General features: G+C 36.4%; 1 protein-coding gene and 1 long non-coding RNA gene across 2 annotated transcripts in view; one reads left to right on the top strand and one right to left on the bottom strand.

The window, feature by feature from the left end:
• Window positions 1-20,210, top strand: part of LOC134804946 (uncharacterized) — a 371,780-nt gene that overhangs the window by 184,416 nt on the left and 167,154 nt on the right. The gene's annotated exons all lie outside the window — the stretch shown is intronic.
• Window positions 8,237-8,962, bottom strand: LOC134804906 (tubulin polymerization-promoting protein homolog). Its single transcript, XM_063778223.1, has 2 exons — window positions 8,778-8,962; window positions 8,237-8,432 (listed from the first exon to the last, which is right to left on the bottom strand). The coding sequence occupies exons 1-2, from the start codon at window positions 8,960-8,962 to the stop codon at window positions 8,243-8,245; spliced, it is 375 nt and encodes a 124-aa protein (XP_063634293.1). The 3' UTR covers window positions 8,237-8,242.

The raw sequence follows: 20,210 nt of genomic DNA, 5'->3' as shown, positions 1-20,210 counted from the left end.
GAAAAGAATACACAAAACAGTTTTTTTACCTAAAGATGACAGGAAAACCTATTAAATATCTAGAGTCAAGCGTGAGTCGGATTTAAGAACAAAAATGCGATTAGGCTTTTTAGGGACACAGCCGCAATGGCCCACGTGAAACGTGGTGTAGACAGCTATTACGAAGGCACTAGGCCGATAGTCGCATAAGAACGAAACCCCGAAGCGTTCCGATGAGGCGTGCCTTTATGATCAAGCGTGAGTCGGACTGAAGACAAAAAATGCGACTAGGCTGTATCTGGCACACAGCCGTAATGGTACTTGTACTACTGATTGATTAGGTTACTATTGTTACGTGTTTAAAAAAGCACTATAGGTATTACCTCTCTTCGGCCTTCGCTTTTAAAACACTTGCGGAAGTTGTGGGAAGCGCGAACCCGTCGGACGCTCCGAGCTTTCAGCTCTACGCGGAGCTCGGCCTTCAGTCTTCGCATTTGGACAGTTGTAGGTACTATTGTTCGGGATGTAATCTTCCTATCCAAGCTACTTTGCATAGTTGCAGAGATATAAGCCACCGTTCCGTAACACTTCATGTTACATCTGGTTTTTGATCTGACCAATTCGGGTTTTTCAAGACGTAATATAATAACTCACGGGTTTCACGTACAAAAAAATTGTTAAAAATTGTGTGATGTACGGAACCCTTAAAACGCGAGTCCGACTCGCACTTGACCAGTTTTTTGTATTCATCTTTGTTAGCACATAGTACATTAGCACGAATTTTAATTCATATTTTTTCTAACAGATGACGCTAGTAGTAATACAAAGTGTTATTCCTTTATTTTTTTTTTTTAGGTTTATAAAATGATATTTTTATGTTTGATAACACATCTAGACATGAATTTAAATTACTATGTTAAATTTCAAACCTATAAGTGCGATAGTTTTTCCGTAATGTGTACCACAAGAATGCATAGTTTGTCGAATAGTGATAGGGCTCGCTTCGCTCGCCCTAATAAAATATAATTCATTTGTTTATATAACACAATAATACAAATAACGTACATAACAAATTTAAAGAAAAAGTAAATAAAACAGTCGAAATAGAGATGTGAAGCCGAAAATAGTCTTTACTCACCAATGCAATTGATAGTACATATCTACTTTCTCTGTGTCAGCTAAATGACTCTTTAATGGTTAGTGAGGTCGTCGGTACTTCCAATTTCGTCCATTTAAAATGAATACTGAGTCGGTAATTGCCTTTTTCACCTTCTCTTCTCGTCAATAATGCACTAAGTATTTATATGACCTACGCTACAAAATGTTTCCATGTTTCTCCATCCCCGGCCGACAAGTGAAGCGTCAAACAATATTTTGTTTTATGCTACTAGGATTAGTTATAAAGTTATAATACATTGTGTCAGCATCAATTGGGATCCATCAGCCACCATTCATGTTCTCGTTAGCACGCTGTACACGTATCACGTGTGATTTTGTCATGAATACCTACTTCAATTTCATAATGTATGTTAAATATAACAAACCCACAATATTTATTCAATTGGTATATCAATTTATCTTTGCTATTTGCATAATGACATATAGCTGGTTTGTTAATGCACACTGTTGTATGGGGACCTTGCACTTTGTGACTATGCGCTGAAACTTGGCACAGTTGGTTCTTAGCTGGTCTTGAGCAAATACAGACCGGGAGCCGTCGAGAGCCACCTCTCATTTAGTGGGGGGGAGGGGGGAAGTTAGACGCTACCGCGCTTCACTTGGAGCAACATTTTTCTAAAACTATACCTATTAGGGCATGTGATATATCATTTTCGGATAAATTAGGGATGAGGAATCTATTTTTAGAACAAAAACATAGCACTTTTAACAAAAAATAATAATAAAGTAGAAAAGACTAAACACGTTTTTTTGTTTTTTTTATAATTACCAATTTTAATAAAAAAAATGTAGCAGAAATCTGAATATAAAAAATAAAGTCGTAAAGCTACACTTATTAAGTTTAAAAAAATATATAGTTTATTATACAAATCTGTTGATAAATGGGAGATAAAAAATAATATGTTAGAGGCTTAAGCAAAATTTTAGTTTTTATATCAATTTAATTAGGTACTACCGTAAAATGGGGTGAGTAGGGATTACGAGGGTAGTTGGGTTATGAATGGAGTGAGGAGGTATGGTAGGGGGGTGAGATGGTATTTTTAGATCAGAGTTATCACATTGATACGTAAATACTTTATGCTCTCGAGAATTGAAGCTATTGTAATGTTGTGTCAATTCTAACAATCGTCCCGTCTCACTCAATTCCTATCTCCCAACCCCGACTACGGGGTAAGCTGAGATTTCCTACTATTTTGTGTTTATCGTTGAATCTATGAAATGAAACGACAGATTATCATTGAAAAAGTAAAGTTCATACTACCGGAACACTTTTCAAGTGTATAAATCAACGTGCCACATACTTACCCACAAAAATAAGCTTTTATTGAGGTTTGAACTTCGGATTTGTCCCAACTCACCCCATTTTACGGTACACGTTTTAATGAAGAGAAAATGTCATGAAACTTTCACACGGATACTAGATTATAAGTATTTCCTATGGTAGACTCCAATCAAAATCTTAACTTAAAAGGTTAAAGGTGGCACGATATGATCACGAAAACATGTCTAATTTTCATTTATTTTCAATTGTATATCGTTACTCTGCATAACATTATTATAAAATAGCTAATGAGCAGTGATCGTACATTTTCCAGCATTTTTGGTGCAGCAGAGTGGTGTTAACGGAATTGGTAAAGATAATTTCAACTGAAAGGGTAAATTAAGGTTAATATCAACGTAATAAATGCTAATTAATCATTAGGGTTGATATTATTTATACCAATTCCGTTAACAACACTTCGTGCACCATAAATGCTGGAAAATGTACGATCCCTGCTAATGAGTAATGACATAGCCGTGGGATATGACGAGTATATTTTCAGAGTAGTTGAGATAAAAGGGTGAAACCCCCCCTTGCGATGCCTTTCGTATATAAATATATCTATCGTTTCCTTCTCCTTTTCTGGCCCCTCTTAATCAGTTATTGTTGATTTAAAAAATAACTCAAAACCCAACAATCTGGTTTTGTCTGTGTAATAAGTTTTTCTCAAACATGCAATATTTGTAATATTGATATTATGATTGATATTATGTTATTCATATTGGGCTGGGAAGCATCACGACTCAGGCGCGGCCAGACGAGAGGTCTTTAATGAAATTTCATACAAAGTTGCAGGTCTAGGCCGGGAAGTGGCTCTTTTTTAATTTCCATTTCACAGATATTTGTGACACAGCATCATGGCATTCAGCCATTAAAAAAAAACTATAGGCAGTATTTGCTTTATGGCTCGTTTTTTTTTTCATCTTTATAGTGCTCTCCTAAATCGTGCGTCGTAGCGCAAAATTAATCAAATTTTCGTTCCCCTTTAGGAAACCTCTAGGTAATATAACTAATATTTAAAAAACGCAAAAAAAAAGAAAAGTCTTTATAGGGCTGCATCTCCTAAACCGTAAAAAATAATCAAAGGAGATCGTCGATTTTGGGCCCAGAGGAAAAACCATCGCGTGTATGGTACAGACTATTACAGTAATTATCTGTATTTATTATTCTTCATAAGTTAGGTTCTTTATAACATGAATATGAAAGTAAAATACAAAAACACATAAAAACAATAAAAAATACATATAAACACATTATAAAAAACCAAACCTAGGGTGCCGCCAGCAGCGGGGCAGGGCGCAGGCTAATTATATTATTACGGATTTTATAGTACGCATTTTATTACGGAAAAAGATATAATATTGGGTTTGAATGAAACGGGAATTATAAATATATAATAAAAATACATTATATTATTCATTTCCGTAAATCACTGAATAACCTAGAACATTAGGACATGAAACAATCATCATCATCATCATATTTTTATTATATTTCATTACAGTTTGAGAAAAGCACTATACAAATCTCGGCGTGAAAAGGGGTTGTCGGCCTCATAACTATCCGTCTATTCTATTCGGCCGGCAATCCCTTACTTCCCGGCCTCTATAGTAATGTACTATTAATGTCCGCTGTAAAAAAAAATATTCACAAGTTCAGAAATAACCCTATTATCTGTATTGTGACATTTTATATGGAGATATATAATAATGCTCCACGGGTAACAGGTAGACGCAGATGGGGCCCTGCCGGGATAGCCGTTTCTCGTCAACTATTCAATGGCATCCTATCGGGTTGATTTTCAATTACCCGCCGATAACGTGGCTCAGATCGTGACAGTTTTATGAGAAAAGCAGGCAGATAAAAATAAAAATATGAGAGGTCAATACCAACGTTATAGCTAGGCGAACAACAGTTATACATATACATTCATGAACAAATTAAATTTAGAGGAACGCAATAAAATGTTTAATTCGACTCTTCTCTTTACGCACAGGGTCTAATTTTGAAATTATTCTAGGTGCTGTAATCCAGTAATAAAAAAGCCTTTTTTTTTGCGTTGCCTTAAATGTATCCATGAGTAAGTATCTATATTTATTTGGGTACCTACCTACTCATATTTTTCTCGGTGGGATTATGGGAACATTAGTTGCATGCAAAAATACGAAAGTATCAGTACAGAAAGTAAGTAAAGTATACGAAGGTACCTATAACGGGTCAGCACTAACACGTTTTATATCGATAATTGGCAAAGAAATCTTATTGTTTCCATTAATATGGATTTCACAGTAACGCCTGATTCGATGATAGAGAATGAGATGAGATATCCATACGACTCCATGCGCGCTACAACGCAAGTCATGCTAAGCGGTCAGAAATCTTATAATTAGACAATATAACAGTCTGGCGACCTGGCTACTTAAATTAGGCTGTCAATTTTACTTACACCTTTCCTACTTTTTAAGAACATTAATATGAGGTAGGGACCGGAGTTGTCAAGTTGCCTGTGACATATTTATACATTACAGACACTATATAACATAATGGTGCTCTACACTAGCTGTTACATAATATAACACTGTCAATACTATCATGGTGTCCCTATCACACGATGTTTTATCAAGTTATATAAAACTGCCCTGTGGGAGCACCATAATGTAAATAAGTCAAAATTCAGGTTAAGCCATTTAAGCAGCAATCCAATCGGATTGCTTTGTAGGTACAGTCAAGTGTAAAAATATGGGTGCACTCATAAGCTTGCTATCAGAAAGTTTAGTGTCCGTAACATACAAAAGTCACTGCATTAATTTTTATTACAAGTTACCTGACGATGCTTTAAGATTACCCTTTCCAGCTCTTAAGAATTACTTAAAAAGGGTATTGATGTTGAAGGCTTATTACAGAGTCGAGGACTACTTGACAAACATGCATGGTCCAAACCAGAAACTGTAATAAAAATAAGTACTTAGCAATTAAAATCATTGTATTATGTGTAAAGTTATAGGTGACACAGCCCAGGTAAGAAAGCATATCAAATATTTGATGTAGGTATTCACAACAATCAGTCTCAGATTTATATGTTTAATATATATATTCTCATTTCTTTTATTAATTTTATTTTCTTTTGCTTTTGTAAGAATTTGATATGTTTTCTGAAAGAGCTACGTATTTGTATGATTCGATACCTACACATATATATTTTTAAATCATATTTCTATAAAGAAAAATACCCACTGTATGTAATTGCATGAATTCTATAGTAATTTAAATTGTATTTTTTCTCATTTACTCGTTAATGATAATTATAAGATGCATGTTAATTATAAGATGTAGGTAATGTTTTGAAAAGATATGTCCCGCCGAGTTTGTTGCCGGTCGCATATTGGAATATACAGGGTATCCCATAAGTGACACGTCACAGTGACACTGGAGGTAGACCAGGCCAAGAGGCCCCAAACCAACTTAACATGACCCCAGTAAAAGTGGCACGGTTTTCACGTTATTGCCTCATTAAGGTTTTTCGTGAATTTTTACCGTTTTTAACATTTTTAGTGCCAGTGTGCTCTCGGAAAGGTCTCGAAGTTGCTTTTTTTGTATGTACGGCATCATGAATAGTTAATTAAGATAACAAAATAGGTATTACTAGAAAAGTAATGATCAAATAACGTCAAGTTATTGAACATGTTATGCAGATTCAAAAATGGTATGACACATGTACCTTCTTGCAATAAAATAGAAATTATTATCATCTTTCGAAAGCCTCATAAAAAAAAAGTTAAAACTAGGAAATCTGCAACCCGTTGCTACTTAGTAAAAATATCGATTTATGTTAAGATATCTTATTCTGGATACAGAAATAAAAAAAACGCCCATTCAATATTTTCCAAATGCCTAAAAAAAAGAGCCGGAAAATGGTTATCTCCCTTTTTGAGGATATCATTGAGTTGAGAAAGGTTCAAAGAAAATAAAAGACAGGTTGAAGTTTAATCAATTTATTAAAATAATTTTATTTTACAATAGGTGCTCGAATTGTTTTTCCCGGCTCGTATGCACGTTTGGGACCGTCTTGTAAACCTTCAAGTTAAGTTCCTTAAATTAAGGATATGTTTCGTGCTGCCTCGAACATACGCCGCCGTAGTTCCTCTTGGGAACTTATTGGCTTGGAGTAAACTTTATCTTTTAAGCATCCCCAAATGAAAAAAATCCAATGGGTTTAGGTCTGGGGAACGCGGCGGCCATGCCACTGGTCCCAATCGTCCAATCTATCTGGGAATATCTGTGTGAGGTGGACGCGGACATCGCGAGCGTAGTGTTCTGGTCAGCCATCTTGCTGTGGTTCCCGCTCCAAGAAGATGGATCGGCCGACTGGGACCACGTTGGGCATGGTCTTACGTTCCCCGGACCAAAATCCATTAGATTTATTATATGCTTAAAAGATAAAATTTACTCCAAGCCAATAAGGTCCCAAGAGGAACTACGGCGGCATGTTCGAGGCAGCACGAAACATATCCGAAATTAATTTAAGAAAATTAACTTGAAGTTTTAGAAAACGGTGCCAAGCGTGCATACGAGCCGGAGAAAAGCAATTCGAGCACCTATTGTAAAATTGTTTTAATAATTTGATTAAACTTCAACCTGTATTTTTTTCTTTGAATCTTTATCAACTCAATGATATCCTTAAAAAGGGAGATAAGCATTTTCCATCTCTTTCGTTTAGGCATTCGGCAAATACTGAATAAGCTTTTTTTTATTTCTGTATCCAGAATAAGATACCTATCTAAACATAAATCGTTATTTTTACTAATACTTTTAGCAACGGATTGAAGATTTCCTAGTTTTAACTTATTTTTTATGAGACTTTCGAAAGATGATAATAATTCCTATTTTATTGCAGGGAGGTACATGTGTCATTAGTGTCATACCATTTTTGAATCTGCATAACATGCTCAATAACTTGACGTTATTTGCTCATTTCTTTTCTAGTAATTTTTTTTCACGACAGGTGGTCAAATTAAAAATTAATGTTTCACTCTGAATTTAATTTAAGATAAAAATGCCAAAAAAATGACCAAAGATGCGAAAAAAATTGTAGTGAATGCAATCAAATACTTACAGCTTAAAAAGACGAAGGATTACATAGCATTCCAATAAGCAATGTTTTAAAGTTGGTTGTTGACATGACCGGTATTGACATTTTATAGTGCGGTTTTATTGAACTGGTTAGTTGTTTGGTTTAAAGTTTAATATTTCATTTAAGGTTTATGTAGATCGACGATAAAAATCCTATAATCGAATTGGAGACTGAACGTTTTATTCGAGGTTGGTGGTCCTGAAAGCGACACAACAAGAATATATAAATATTGAATATTTAGAATCAGATTTTGACGAATAGGTAAATTGAAAGAACCGAATTTTCTGTAAGCAATATGTTTTGACATTATACGAGTATCAACATGAAGCCAATGCCCACTACCCCGACTATACATGACGTACGCACATTATTGCCATACGTAAGCTGTTTGCAGCGACACTATCTCAGGGTTAAATAAACTGTTGTCAGGCTTTACTATATTAGATTCTATAGGACCTCCGGATTGCCTTGGTAACATAACATAACTATATGGCAATCGCTTACCTACCCCAGCGGACGAAATTGCTTCGGTTGACCTATACAGAAAAAATACATGTAGAGGTCTGATATGTATTTGTTTTCAATTTTTCATTTAATCTAAACAAGACACCTCGTGAATTAAATAAACATATTCAAAAAAGCATTTTCTCTTTGGGTTTGTAAGTGAGGAAAAAGTCTCTGTATTGTGGTACAACGACGTTACCCTGGCCTGGTAATCCGCAGTTTGTCAACGTTTCTTGTACTAGTTCTTCATCCAATTCCTTCAAAGCACATAGGTCGCTCAGAAACTGCAACCATTCGTCCCAGTCCAACTCTGATTTGCTAAAATAAACACAATCCGTTATTATCCCACAATTTCTCACAAACCCTATCTTATGATCATATTAGTCATGACATGATACGAGTAAAGTGGGTCTGTCCGAATAGGTTCAATTAATAAACCTATAAATTAGTCAAGTATTCACAAAACGACCCGCCCTGGCTTCGCACGGGTAATCCTTAACAAATTATACACTTAAACCTTCCTCAAGAATCACTCTATTGATAAGTAGGTGAAAACCGCATAAACCTCCGTTAAGTATATTTTTTGAGTTTAGCGCGAACATACAGACATACGCGGCGGGGGACTTTGTTTTAGAAGCTGTAGTGATTGTGAGCTCTAATCACTTGTATGTATTCCACAGCACACCAGTGTCAGTCATAGTCAGTTTCCTGTCGTCGAGGAGTTTGGCCTGGCGCATCCAGAAGTCAGATCGGAACAGAGTGATCGTTAAGCCACTTCGTTTGTGATCGTATAGCTTAGCGAAATCACGGAACTGTCCGTCAAGAGTAGCTTGTTCCTCATCTCCCATTAGCTGTCAAAACATAAATCATATTTGAATTATATTATATCTTGAATAAATTCTTATTCAGAATTATATCTCAAGAATACTTGTGAAGTTGTAACTTTCCGATAATTTCAAACTTTACATACCTGTAGTTAGAGAGAATCAACAAATATTATACAATCTAAAATATTACTATGCTGAATATACTGCTCAATGTACAGACGTCGCTATGGAAACGTACAAGGGGATTGACAAGGGGATGTCAAAAGCAGAGCATAGCAAAATATCAAACTATACATAAAGCTCGTGACCATGACGACTACTCTGACAGATTTTACCGGATTTTACCCGCCTGTACGGATATTATGGTCGTCTTTGTCAACGTGGCCTCTACCTTCCATAGATAAAACGGTGTCCGTGACTTTCTATCCCGCGGAGTTAAAAAATGACAGTTATTTTATCACGCGGATAAAGCGATCCATAATACGCCGGCTGGTTTTTCTTAGAAAAACCGCCGAAAGATTACTTTTGTCTTTCATTCATTACAAGATCAAGTCTCAATGTTGCGTTTTCATGTTAGCGTATTAAATACGAAAACATGTTAAATTTACATTTATTTTCAGATGTACTTATATCGATACCTACCCAGCGTACCATATAGCAAATTGCAAATGCCGTGCAGAGTTAGCTTGGTCCGACTCTAGTGGAACCTATAGCCCAGGAATGCCACGAGCGAAATGTTATTACAGTTTTATTTTTATATCAGTTACTCTGAAAATATGCTTCATATTTTATCTGAATACTCTGAAAAATATTATACTTCATATTTACAGAGTATAATTGAGATGTTTACTTTAACTAAGTAAAATAACCAAAGGTTTTAAGGCACTTTCCCTCCAGGGTCCATTTTTTTCCACAGTGTATAATATAAATAAAATGAAAATCTATTACACATTACCTAAATTTTACTGTAAGCTATGGTGACGGTGCGGAAAGAGAAGTGTCGTGGAATGTATGGGGCCCTATACATTAAATTCCACGAGTTCCACGGCTCTTCTCTTTCCGAACAGACTCTATTAATGTACGTATTCAAATGTATAGTTCGTTTTTTTTAGCATTAGAAAGAACTCCACAGAAGCAAGCGTGCAGTTTTTATCAGGCTCTTTAATTGTTAATAATTATTGAATTATCTAATGTAGCATGGTCAATACATATAATTTACTTCAAATGATTACCGCTAAAAGTGCCGGATTTGGAACCCCAAGCTTACTTCTGCGAAGATCTTTCTAATGCTAAAACGAACATAAGTGATTTCTCCGAGACCATAATTTTTTGCTTAATATACATACAGTGAGGTCAGTAGCTCAAGGTCCCCATCATTGCCCTTAGTTGGATCCGTATTGAAAGAATGAACGCTACACCGTTTATTTGCATTGTAGATGAATAACAAACTTATCGATTTAATGTTTAACCCTAGCTTCCACATGCAAAGAGTCATATTAAGTTTAAACTTCCAACTTAGGTACAGTCGGGTAATTTCAGGAGCTCTCGACAAACCGCTAAAGTTTTTATATCGTCTGTTTGAATTATACCTATAATTTATATATTTTACTCGGGTTCAGAGTTTATGATGTGATGTGATTATTTTGCAGGATGTGGATCATTGATATAGGAGTATATGAGTCGACGCCTCTACTTACAGGTTTTACAAGACATATTTTATGACGTGTCATGTAGGTATAATATTTTGTTTTATTTCAAAACTAGATAATTAGCAAATCTATGAACCTCCGATGTTTTGATATCTCCTCTCCCATTCCAAGTTGTGACAAAATTGGAAACGCTATTGGACAAACATTTCTTCTTCGAGTGATTGTAAAGGTATTTATGAATTTTGGATTGTAACAGTTAATACGGGAAATTGGTAGTTTGTCAATGAATTACTATGTTTGTTTGCCTACTTACTGTTTTACTAGGTACTTGCTATTTGATTTTATGAGGTCAAGGCTAATATTTTTATGATAAAGAAGAGTATGAAGAGTCACTCGATTCAAGACCACAGCTTACGTACAAGCGTCTATTTATACTGACTATGAGAACGCTGAACCTCCGGTTGAAAAACTTGCAAAGTTTGAGATGCCTATATAATATATATGATTATGGTTACCTAACTAATTTAGGATAGGTAGGTAGGTAGAAGGGGCAAGATGGTTGGCCACCTGATACGGTTGGACAGATTCTTTTTAAACATCTTGGAGGGCAAGATTGAGGGGAAAAGACGCAGAGGAAGGCCCACGCTCACATATCTCAGCCAAATAAAAGATAGAGTTTCTGTCGTGTCGTACGAGGGAGTTAAAAAGATGGCCCAGCAGAAAGAAGAGTGGCGATTACTCCACCGACAAGAGCATAGCTCTTAAATGTTGATGATGAGTTAACTTAGCGCACGTCAGCTGTATATAGTGCGTAGCTTTCAAACAGAGCCCGATGGCTAATCCTATTGTCTATTGTTAAGTAAAACCGCACGTGCTACTTACCTGCAAAAAAGGGTCTTCATTATTCTATTTGGCTCCTGACCGCGGGCTAGTCCAACGCTCAAAAACCAGTGTAGGTGCGCTCTCCGATAACGCGCCTTTGTTACGCATCTCGAAGACACATTTTAGACTGGTTATGTAGCGTTCGACTCACTGGCACTCAGTAACCGATGTACTGGGTTGCCGGCGAGTTGAACGGACCACATACATCGTACCAAAATTAGTTTATTTTGAATCTTATTGCAATTCCATAGGAGCTGTTATTCAATACCCAGGTAAAGTGAACGAACGATTTTTTATGCAGGTGGTTGTGGCACGTGGCACGAGCGGTTTTACTTAACAATAGACAATAGGATTAGCCATCGGGCTCTGTTTGAAAGCTACGCACTATACCAGGTACCTATAAGTAATATGTAGCCCGAAAAAAACAAAAATATGGTATAAAGCGCCGATTGAAATTTTTATGAAAATAGAAATGGTTTTTCCAGGATTACGAATCCATTCGCGGAAAAATATTTGAGCTTACCTATTTTTTCTGTTAAAAAACCAATATAGTTTTGTAAAAAAATAGTGAATATACGTAAATAAAATCTGCTAGATTTCAGCTATACAGTATAGTTTTCACATTAAAGTGTATTTGAAGCATGAGACAACAACATACTCACGTTAAATTTCTACTGGGTAAATGGACACAAGTTTTCAGATTCTGTTAATTACATAATATCAAACTAAAAAAGTCAACGCACCCGTTTCACATAGTACAGATTTAATATGAAATTTTAAATAGTTTAACTTTAAGTACATTTCAGATTAGCACATATTGGTAATGGAGGATACGGAAGAATTAAACATTGCTACGCTTGAAGGACAATTTGCCTCATTCGCCAAGATGGTCGACTGGTCCTGTCCTAGAGATACCATCACGCTGTACTGCTCCGACTACTGGATGCGCCAGAGCCATATTATAGACGATAGACGTGTCACTATGACTGACACGGGAATCATATGGAATAAATTCAGGTGTATAAAACATTTTGACTTAAAATTATCACTAAATATTTATAATTATAATTTCAAAGTGGAGTATCTAGGAAAACCGGGAAACAAAAGCATCTCAATCAATGCATCCAACACGATAGGACTCAGATACAAAAAAAAATATTTACATCGTATTTACAGTCGCTGATAGCTTTCAGGTTCTTATATAAAAATCCTTGATATAAATATTACTTGTTTGTTTCAGTAAAGCTGAATTGAATTGGGACGAATGGTATGAATATCTATCAGAGTTGTGCGTTGCCAAGGAGTTGAATAAACTGGAAGTCGAGGAGGCGTTAACTAACTGTGGTCTGCCTGGAACGAGCCGTGTGTACGTGCCGCAGTACAGGGACTTTTTTGATACCTTCAAGTCTAAAAAGGGACTTGTCGTATGTGAATCTCTTGATTCTTGCGGAAAACCAAAAAAAAAAAGGTAAATAGAATAATATTTATTTGAAAAAACCTTGTTAACAATAAATATCAATATCCTGTGACGTGGCAGCCGGATTCACAAATTTACAAACCTTACCTTGCTAATTGTTACAGGTGATTTATTTTTTGACTCACATTATGGCCATATAAAGCCTAAATAAAGGCTTTATTTATAACCCTATTGTGTTATTTGTATGGACTTAGAGGCCTATTCTGATTTGAATACAGGTTAAGAATTAGATATGGTTCTGATCTGTCAGTGTCAAAAGTCACATTTCTTCGACTAAAATGTCACTTGACACATAATATTCCAAGTCTAATTTTTAATCTATTAGGTACCTATTAAAATCAGAATAAGCTTGTTATAATATGAAATTACACAAGTTGACTAAAAGCTTTTAATCTTAGGTATGTAAGTACTTTTAGAGGTTTTACATGTAGGTACCTATGTACTTACCTAACTAACATTAGGCGCTAAATATAAGAGGTACTTAAAAGAGATCTACCTATACATTACCCCTGACTCCTGAGGTTCTACCGATGTTCTATAAAAGGAGTAATATCCGGTTGTAACCATATAATACCCCCGGATTAGGCACAAATTTTTGTTACCTTAGTTTGCAAAACGGCGCTACAATAGGGTTAGAGGATAAAATAAGAGTTAGAAGCGCACTATATTAGTGATATAATAGCGTTTATTATGTAGATACTTAGCTGTTAAACGGGTGCCAAATAAGTGACTGCTAACTACTTGAGTAGAAGTATAGGTCCATATAAATGATACTTTCAGCTTTAGATGTTATATTAGCATTTCTGTTAACATTTGTAACACTCAATAAGGTAATTGTACATTTATTAACAAAATTTTAAGGGTCTCTTATCCATATCTTAGCATATTAAATCTAGGTCTAAGTAAATATAGTAATACTAACATTAGGACAAGATTTAGTAAAGCTATGCGTTTATATTAAGTATTTACGTTTTGATAAACAGATTACCCTCCTTTGCGTTACACTGTCGGGTAAAAATTGGGCTACAGAGTTACGAATGTGCCTACTTAGGAAGTAGGTAAGGAAGGTTAAACGCTGTCACGGCGATTGTGCGGAAGGAGGTCAAGTGCAATGGTGATCGATGGCTTTTGCAAGTCGATACTTATCCCAAGTGAAAAATGCTGATAGCATAGGTAGGTAAGTAATATTATATTAAGAGTCAAACATACTCATAGCTTGCAGTAGGTAGGTACATACAGTACCCTAAAAGGTAAACGTTCCAGTGAACACCCGACTGTCGTCACCTCTATTGCTAATGACGTGAATTTAATTATGACATGTACGGGGACAGTGACGGTGACGTGCACTCGGACGTCTACCTTAGGTGTAACAATCTTTATTAATAAATGTGGTAAAAAAGGTTTTTTTTACTTATGTGCATAAAATGTAAAAAACAAATAAAACTTAAAATCATATATTAACATATATAAAAATAAAAATAATTGTAATCTTAAATAAAGGACAGGGTGGAGTGATGTCTGCTCTATATAATTTATAACTTATAAATGTCAAATCTCGTTAAATTGTATTGAAGTGACACCTGTCAGCGTACCCATCGAGTTTTAATAATAGGTACTACTGTAAAATAAGGTATTCCCCGCGGTATGGTACCGTACTTGGATGCTGGCAGCTTATGTAAATGCTTCAGCACGTGGCGCATTTATAATCAGCATATTTTTTTCTCATAGCTTGGGTACGGTGATAGCTGTCATCTCAATCTAATTTATAACTTTAAAACAAAAAATTGTATTGAGATGATAGCAGTCACCGTACCCAAACTATGTGAAAAACACTATACCTAGTAGTGGGCTACGTCTGGCATGTCTCGATATGTAATGTACCTACAACAATTAGAGTGCGGAAGATACTTTGATGGCAAACAGTATCTCGGTATATCTCTATCCCATCAAAAACATAAATGTGAAATGAGAGCCAAGTTTAATATGAATAATATTCGTCGTTGTTGAGAAAGAGAATTGAGATCTATATGGGTGCAAAGTTCTAGTTTGCTTGGGGTGTAGGTAATTAAAGTTCAGGATTTGACTTGTCTGGTTTTTACTTTTTACGTACACGCTATATTATTTCTTCTATGTTACTTTTCTAAAATTTAGTTTTTTGGTATAAAAACTAGCCAAGGCAAATCCTGAACTTTAATTACACCCCAAGCAAACTAGAACTTGGCACCCAAACATCTCAATTCTTTTTCCGGCGAAGTCAACAACGACGAATATTCTTAATATTGAACTTGGCTCTCATTTCACATTTATGTTTTTGATGGGATATCATTACTTTTTGTACGGAAATTATTAGTATTCTACATAGTTGATTTCGAAACTAAAATTTATTTTTGCTATTACAAAATCGTTAGGCGCTTAGTATGTAATCAAACTGTTTTTTGGAAAATTTTACAAATCGTAGAAAATACACTGTTTCTTTATCTCAGTTTCGCACCACACAATTAACAAGCTGGATGCCAAATTGCAACTTGCTAGGTCATCTGGAAGTGGGTTAGGTTTTTGATGATAGGGCAGTCAGTAAGTGAGTCAGTGAGAAAATAATGTTTGTATCTTAACAACCGGTTGAGCTATATTCATGAAATATGAGGTTCTAGTTAGCCCTATAAGGATCTTAATAAATTAACCAAATTTCATGTTTATGTTAGATTATGAGCTACGCAGGGGTTAAAAGTGGCTCCAAATGGTTCGTGTAATATTAACACACGGCCGCTGCGTCGCCAGTTCATTTTTCTTTTGAACTTGGCTGGACACGCTGCCGCGTGTCTAGATCTAGGGGGTGGCACGTTGTTCCGCTGCTCTTAATGCTGACAGTATTTGTAGTACCTATAAGATGAAATGCGCTGCGATCCTGTCGTCGTCTATTATTAACCGCCGATATACGTAGAGCACGTGGCAAGCTCGTGGCGCACTTTTGTGGATGCTTCGTGCAGGTTGGACCCAGAATTACGGACAGTTACAACGAGTCTCGGGGTCAAGTTATACCAGGAAATTCAGTTAAGCGAACCAACTGTTTTGTAAATACATATATATATATTTCTTAAGTCGTAGCTGAGCGTACACGTGTTGTACCTACTCCTGAAAGTTATCCCGTCAAACTGAACGTTGAGATTACGAGAGGATATAATTAACCGTAGTAAGTTTCAATTGAGTAGGTATTTATAACAAATTGAATTGCAAACAAGGTACCTATGGAATTTTCTTTTTTTTTCTATACTATCCCTGGCTGGCACTTCATCCTATTGGCTCTGGCTCGCACTTCATCACTAGGCCAACCAAATTAGATCCAAAAATAGCGTGTCGAGAAACGAGTTCCCAGCAAGCTGGAAATAATTTGAATACCTTCATTTGGTCCTAAAAGCGTGTACCTAATCAGAGTTTGCGCAGTCCCAGGAGGTGTGCATAGATTTTATAGCAGGAGCAGGAGGTGTGCATACGACACTGGTAAAAAGGCGTTTTCGGATTTTTAACATGATTTTACAAAAAATAAATAAATTCATAATGGTGGCCATTTTTTACAACTTAGACTATGAATTCATGTTAAGGTAATTTACATCAAGATTAGAACAAATTTTGCGCACCGTTTTCGATCTACAAGCAAAAAACTGAAAAAGGGCAAAAATGTATGCACACCTCCTGGGATTGAGCAAAATCGGATTACACGCATTAAGGATGACTCACGCTAGATCGGGCCGTGCCCGGGCCGAGTCGTCCGGCATGTCATTTTCTATGACGGCTGATCAGTGATCACGTGGAGCTTCCCATAGAAAACGAAGCTCCGGAAGCCCGGTCTAACGTCCTTTAAGGACCAAAACTTAAAATCAAAATCTAATTTGATTGACCTATGTACAAATGAAATACCTAGATATTTTTGTGCAAAAAATACTTAGGTTAAGTCATTTATGTACCTATTAACTTTAAAATCTACTTAAATTAAGGAGGACACTTCAATGCACATGCAAGAGGAGCAAATATCAATATTGTTACCTGGGTGATAGAGAAAGTGTGCGTACTTGAGCAAGCACTGCTGGAACAGGTGCAGCAGACCATCGCGGGCCTCGGGCGCCGACAGCGTCGAGCTACTCCTGTGCCCGCTGCCTAAAACTGGTGCCCAAGCTACGCTGTAAAGCGCACTGAGCTACTGAAACAATAACATTTCCTGAATAACTTTATTTTTCTACGAGTTACGTGTCCGTTCAGATCAAAGAAAGCGCTAGCGCGCCATATGGCACTGCCAGCGGGCATATTAAGTATGTACCTATATAGTTCAATCAGCAGCTTCACTTAAGGAAATTAGCACAGCCAGGCCGTGAGCTCCGTTCCTCCCGTAAACTAACGCTTTTAGTCTCCTTTCATCGCTCCGAGAACATCAAACTCCTACTCCATACATGTGATTCCTCTTTGGAATACCCTTCTCCGTAAAATACGACAATCTTCATTTAAGAGCAAGTTGCGCAGGCTTCTTCTAGAAAAGTCTCATGAATAAGACTCATTAGTAGATTGTCTCACAAGGGAGCAAAATGACTTATTTACGGCGTGGACGTACATTGAATCCTGAACGAAGGGAAGGATTCTATAACTGAATCTCTACCCGTAATGGCCGTACCTAATACACACAAAGTTTTTCATCATATTGGCGAAGAAAAAAATAAAGTTTTAAGCGAAATAAGTGTTAAGTTAAGTTTTACTTCAATGTATAAACCAGTTAAATGTACGTACCTACTAAACTTTCAGTAGGTAAATAACTTGGCTAGAAACACGAGGCACTTTATTCATTTACAAATATCATTATTTGTTCAATCTAAAATTGAATAGGCAGCCTAGTGGGGCTGCGGCGGGCAGCAGCGACCACCGCGACAAAGGGCTACCTGGCGAAGCCCTATTGCCTCGAAAAAGACCATGCATTTGAGATTGGTCATTTTGTAACAAATTAACTGACAAAAGAAACATGATTGTACTTTTGGTTTGCGTAATTAAATCACGGGCTCTCAGCTGGGTAACAATTTTACCACGGTCACGTGCTTTCACTTCAGCTATTCTTATTACGTTTGCTTCAGGAAATGTTTGTTCAAGACCCCTACTTATTTTGAAATACCTACCTATCCAACGAACCCCACACCAAAGCAATGAAGCGAAAAAAATCATCCACACCCCCTTCCCGTCCCTTACCTACCCAAAAAATATTTACCTATTTACGATACAAGTGCGGAAAAGAGGACCATATGTAATGTAAAAATTATTTTCTACTTTTTATTTTACCACTTTTACGGCGTGTATCGTGATGGATATGTATTATCCGTGCCAAACTGCATTGCAGGCCACGGCACGGCCAGTGTTGGGCATTCAAGAATAAAATCATTATTTGAATAAGAATTCGTAGGAATAAAATCATATCGATTTTATTCCCGTCAAAAATATTCAAATAATTTTGGTCGGGAATAATTCGTATGAGAAAAAATTGAATGAGAATAACTTATTCTTAATCATATAAATATAATCATGATTTTTAATTGAAATAATATTCCACGAATAAAAATGTAGTTCGGGTACCGTATAGGTACTAATTACGTATAGTTAGGTAGATGTAATAGTAGTTAGTCTGTTGTCTAATTTATACCTATTTTATGGAATAAAATCTTACAAATTGACTGTCGCATAACGCATAGTTTCAGTAACCGTATTATTTTTAATTTACTAATCAAATCATTAGGTTCAATTTAACTGGTCTAGGGGCCTAGCCAAGATGCCAATCGTTTGCGCTCCGACAACGAAGCGCTTTGTCTCTATCACTCTTACATATTAGTGCGATAGAGAGACAGAGACAGCGTTTAGTTGTCGTAGCGCAAACGATTGGCATACTGGCTACGAACCCAAAGTGCCTAGCCAAGATGACAATTATTGTTTTTAATTTAATAACCAAATCTTTGGATAAAATTTAGCTGTTCTGGGGGCCTAGCCATTATGCCAATAGTTTGCACTCCGACAACGAAGCGATCTCTCTGTCTCTCTATCGCACTTATATATAAGAGTGATAGAGACAGAAAGCGCTTCGTTGTTGGAGCGCAAGCGATTGGCATGTTGGCTAGGCCCCCAGAACAGCTAAATTTACCTAATTTGGCTATTAAATTAAAAACAAAAATTGGCATCTTGGCAAGGCACATGGAAGCGTAGCCAACATGCCAAACGTTTGCGCCACGACAACAAAACGCTATGTCTCTCTATCGCACTAATATGTAAGAGTGATAGAGACAGAAAGCGCTTCGTTGGCGGAGCGCAAGCGATTGGCATATTGGCTAGGCCCCCTGAACAGCTAAATTGTACCCAAAGAATTGGTTATTAAATTAAAAACAAAAATTGACATCTTGGCTAGGCACCTTGGGTGCGTAGCCAATATGCCAATCGTTTGCGCTACGAGAACGAAACGGTATCTCTGTCCCTCTATCGCACTAATATGTAAGAGTGATAGAGACAGAAAGTGCTTCGTTGTCGGAGCACAAGCGATTGGCATCTTGGCTAGGCCCCCAGAAAAGCTAAATTTACTTAATGATTTGGTTATGAAATTAAAAACAAAAATTGTCATCTTTGCTTAGCACCTTGGGTGCGTAGCCAACATGCCAATCGTTTGCGCTACGACAACGAAACGCTATCTCTGTCTCTCTATTGCACTAATATGTAAGAGTGATAGAGACAGAAAGCGCTAAAAACAGCTAAATTGTACCTTATGATTTGGTTATTAAATTAAAAACAAAAATTGGCATCTTAGCTAGGCACCCAATCGTTTGCGCTACGAGTACTGCGACAACGAAACGCTATCTGTCTCTGTATCGCACTAATATGTAAGAGTGATAGAGAGAGACTATGCGCAACTCTACGGAGCGTCAACGTTTGGCATGTTGGCTAAGCACCCTGATCAGATGATAGAACTAGATAGCGTATAGCGGAACTCTTCAATGTGTACCTATACCTAAACTAAAGTAACAAATATCAAATCAATCCGACTTTTAAATAGAAGGGTGAAAATCAACTTACAAAATTTAACCAATTGTACTACAAAAATTAACTTAATTCTAAATAACATTTTAATTGAATAAAACCTTAGTTAGAATAGCCTCACTTCTAGAATAATTATTCTGTTTTTTATTCCGCATTTAAAATAAAAGTCACATGATTTATTCACCTTAATTTTATTCTAAAATAACTAGTGTAA

The sequence above is a fragment of the Cydia splendana genome, chromosome Z (assembly GCF_910591565.1).
Source record: "Cydia splendana chromosome Z, ilCydSple1.2, whole genome shotgun sequence".
In the NCBI taxonomy this organism is placed as follows: domain Eukaryota; kingdom Metazoa; phylum Arthropoda; class Insecta; order Lepidoptera; family Tortricidae; genus Cydia; species Cydia splendana.
Note: the sequence above shows the minus strand (reverse complement) of the source record. Positions and strands in the feature narration are given on the sequence as shown.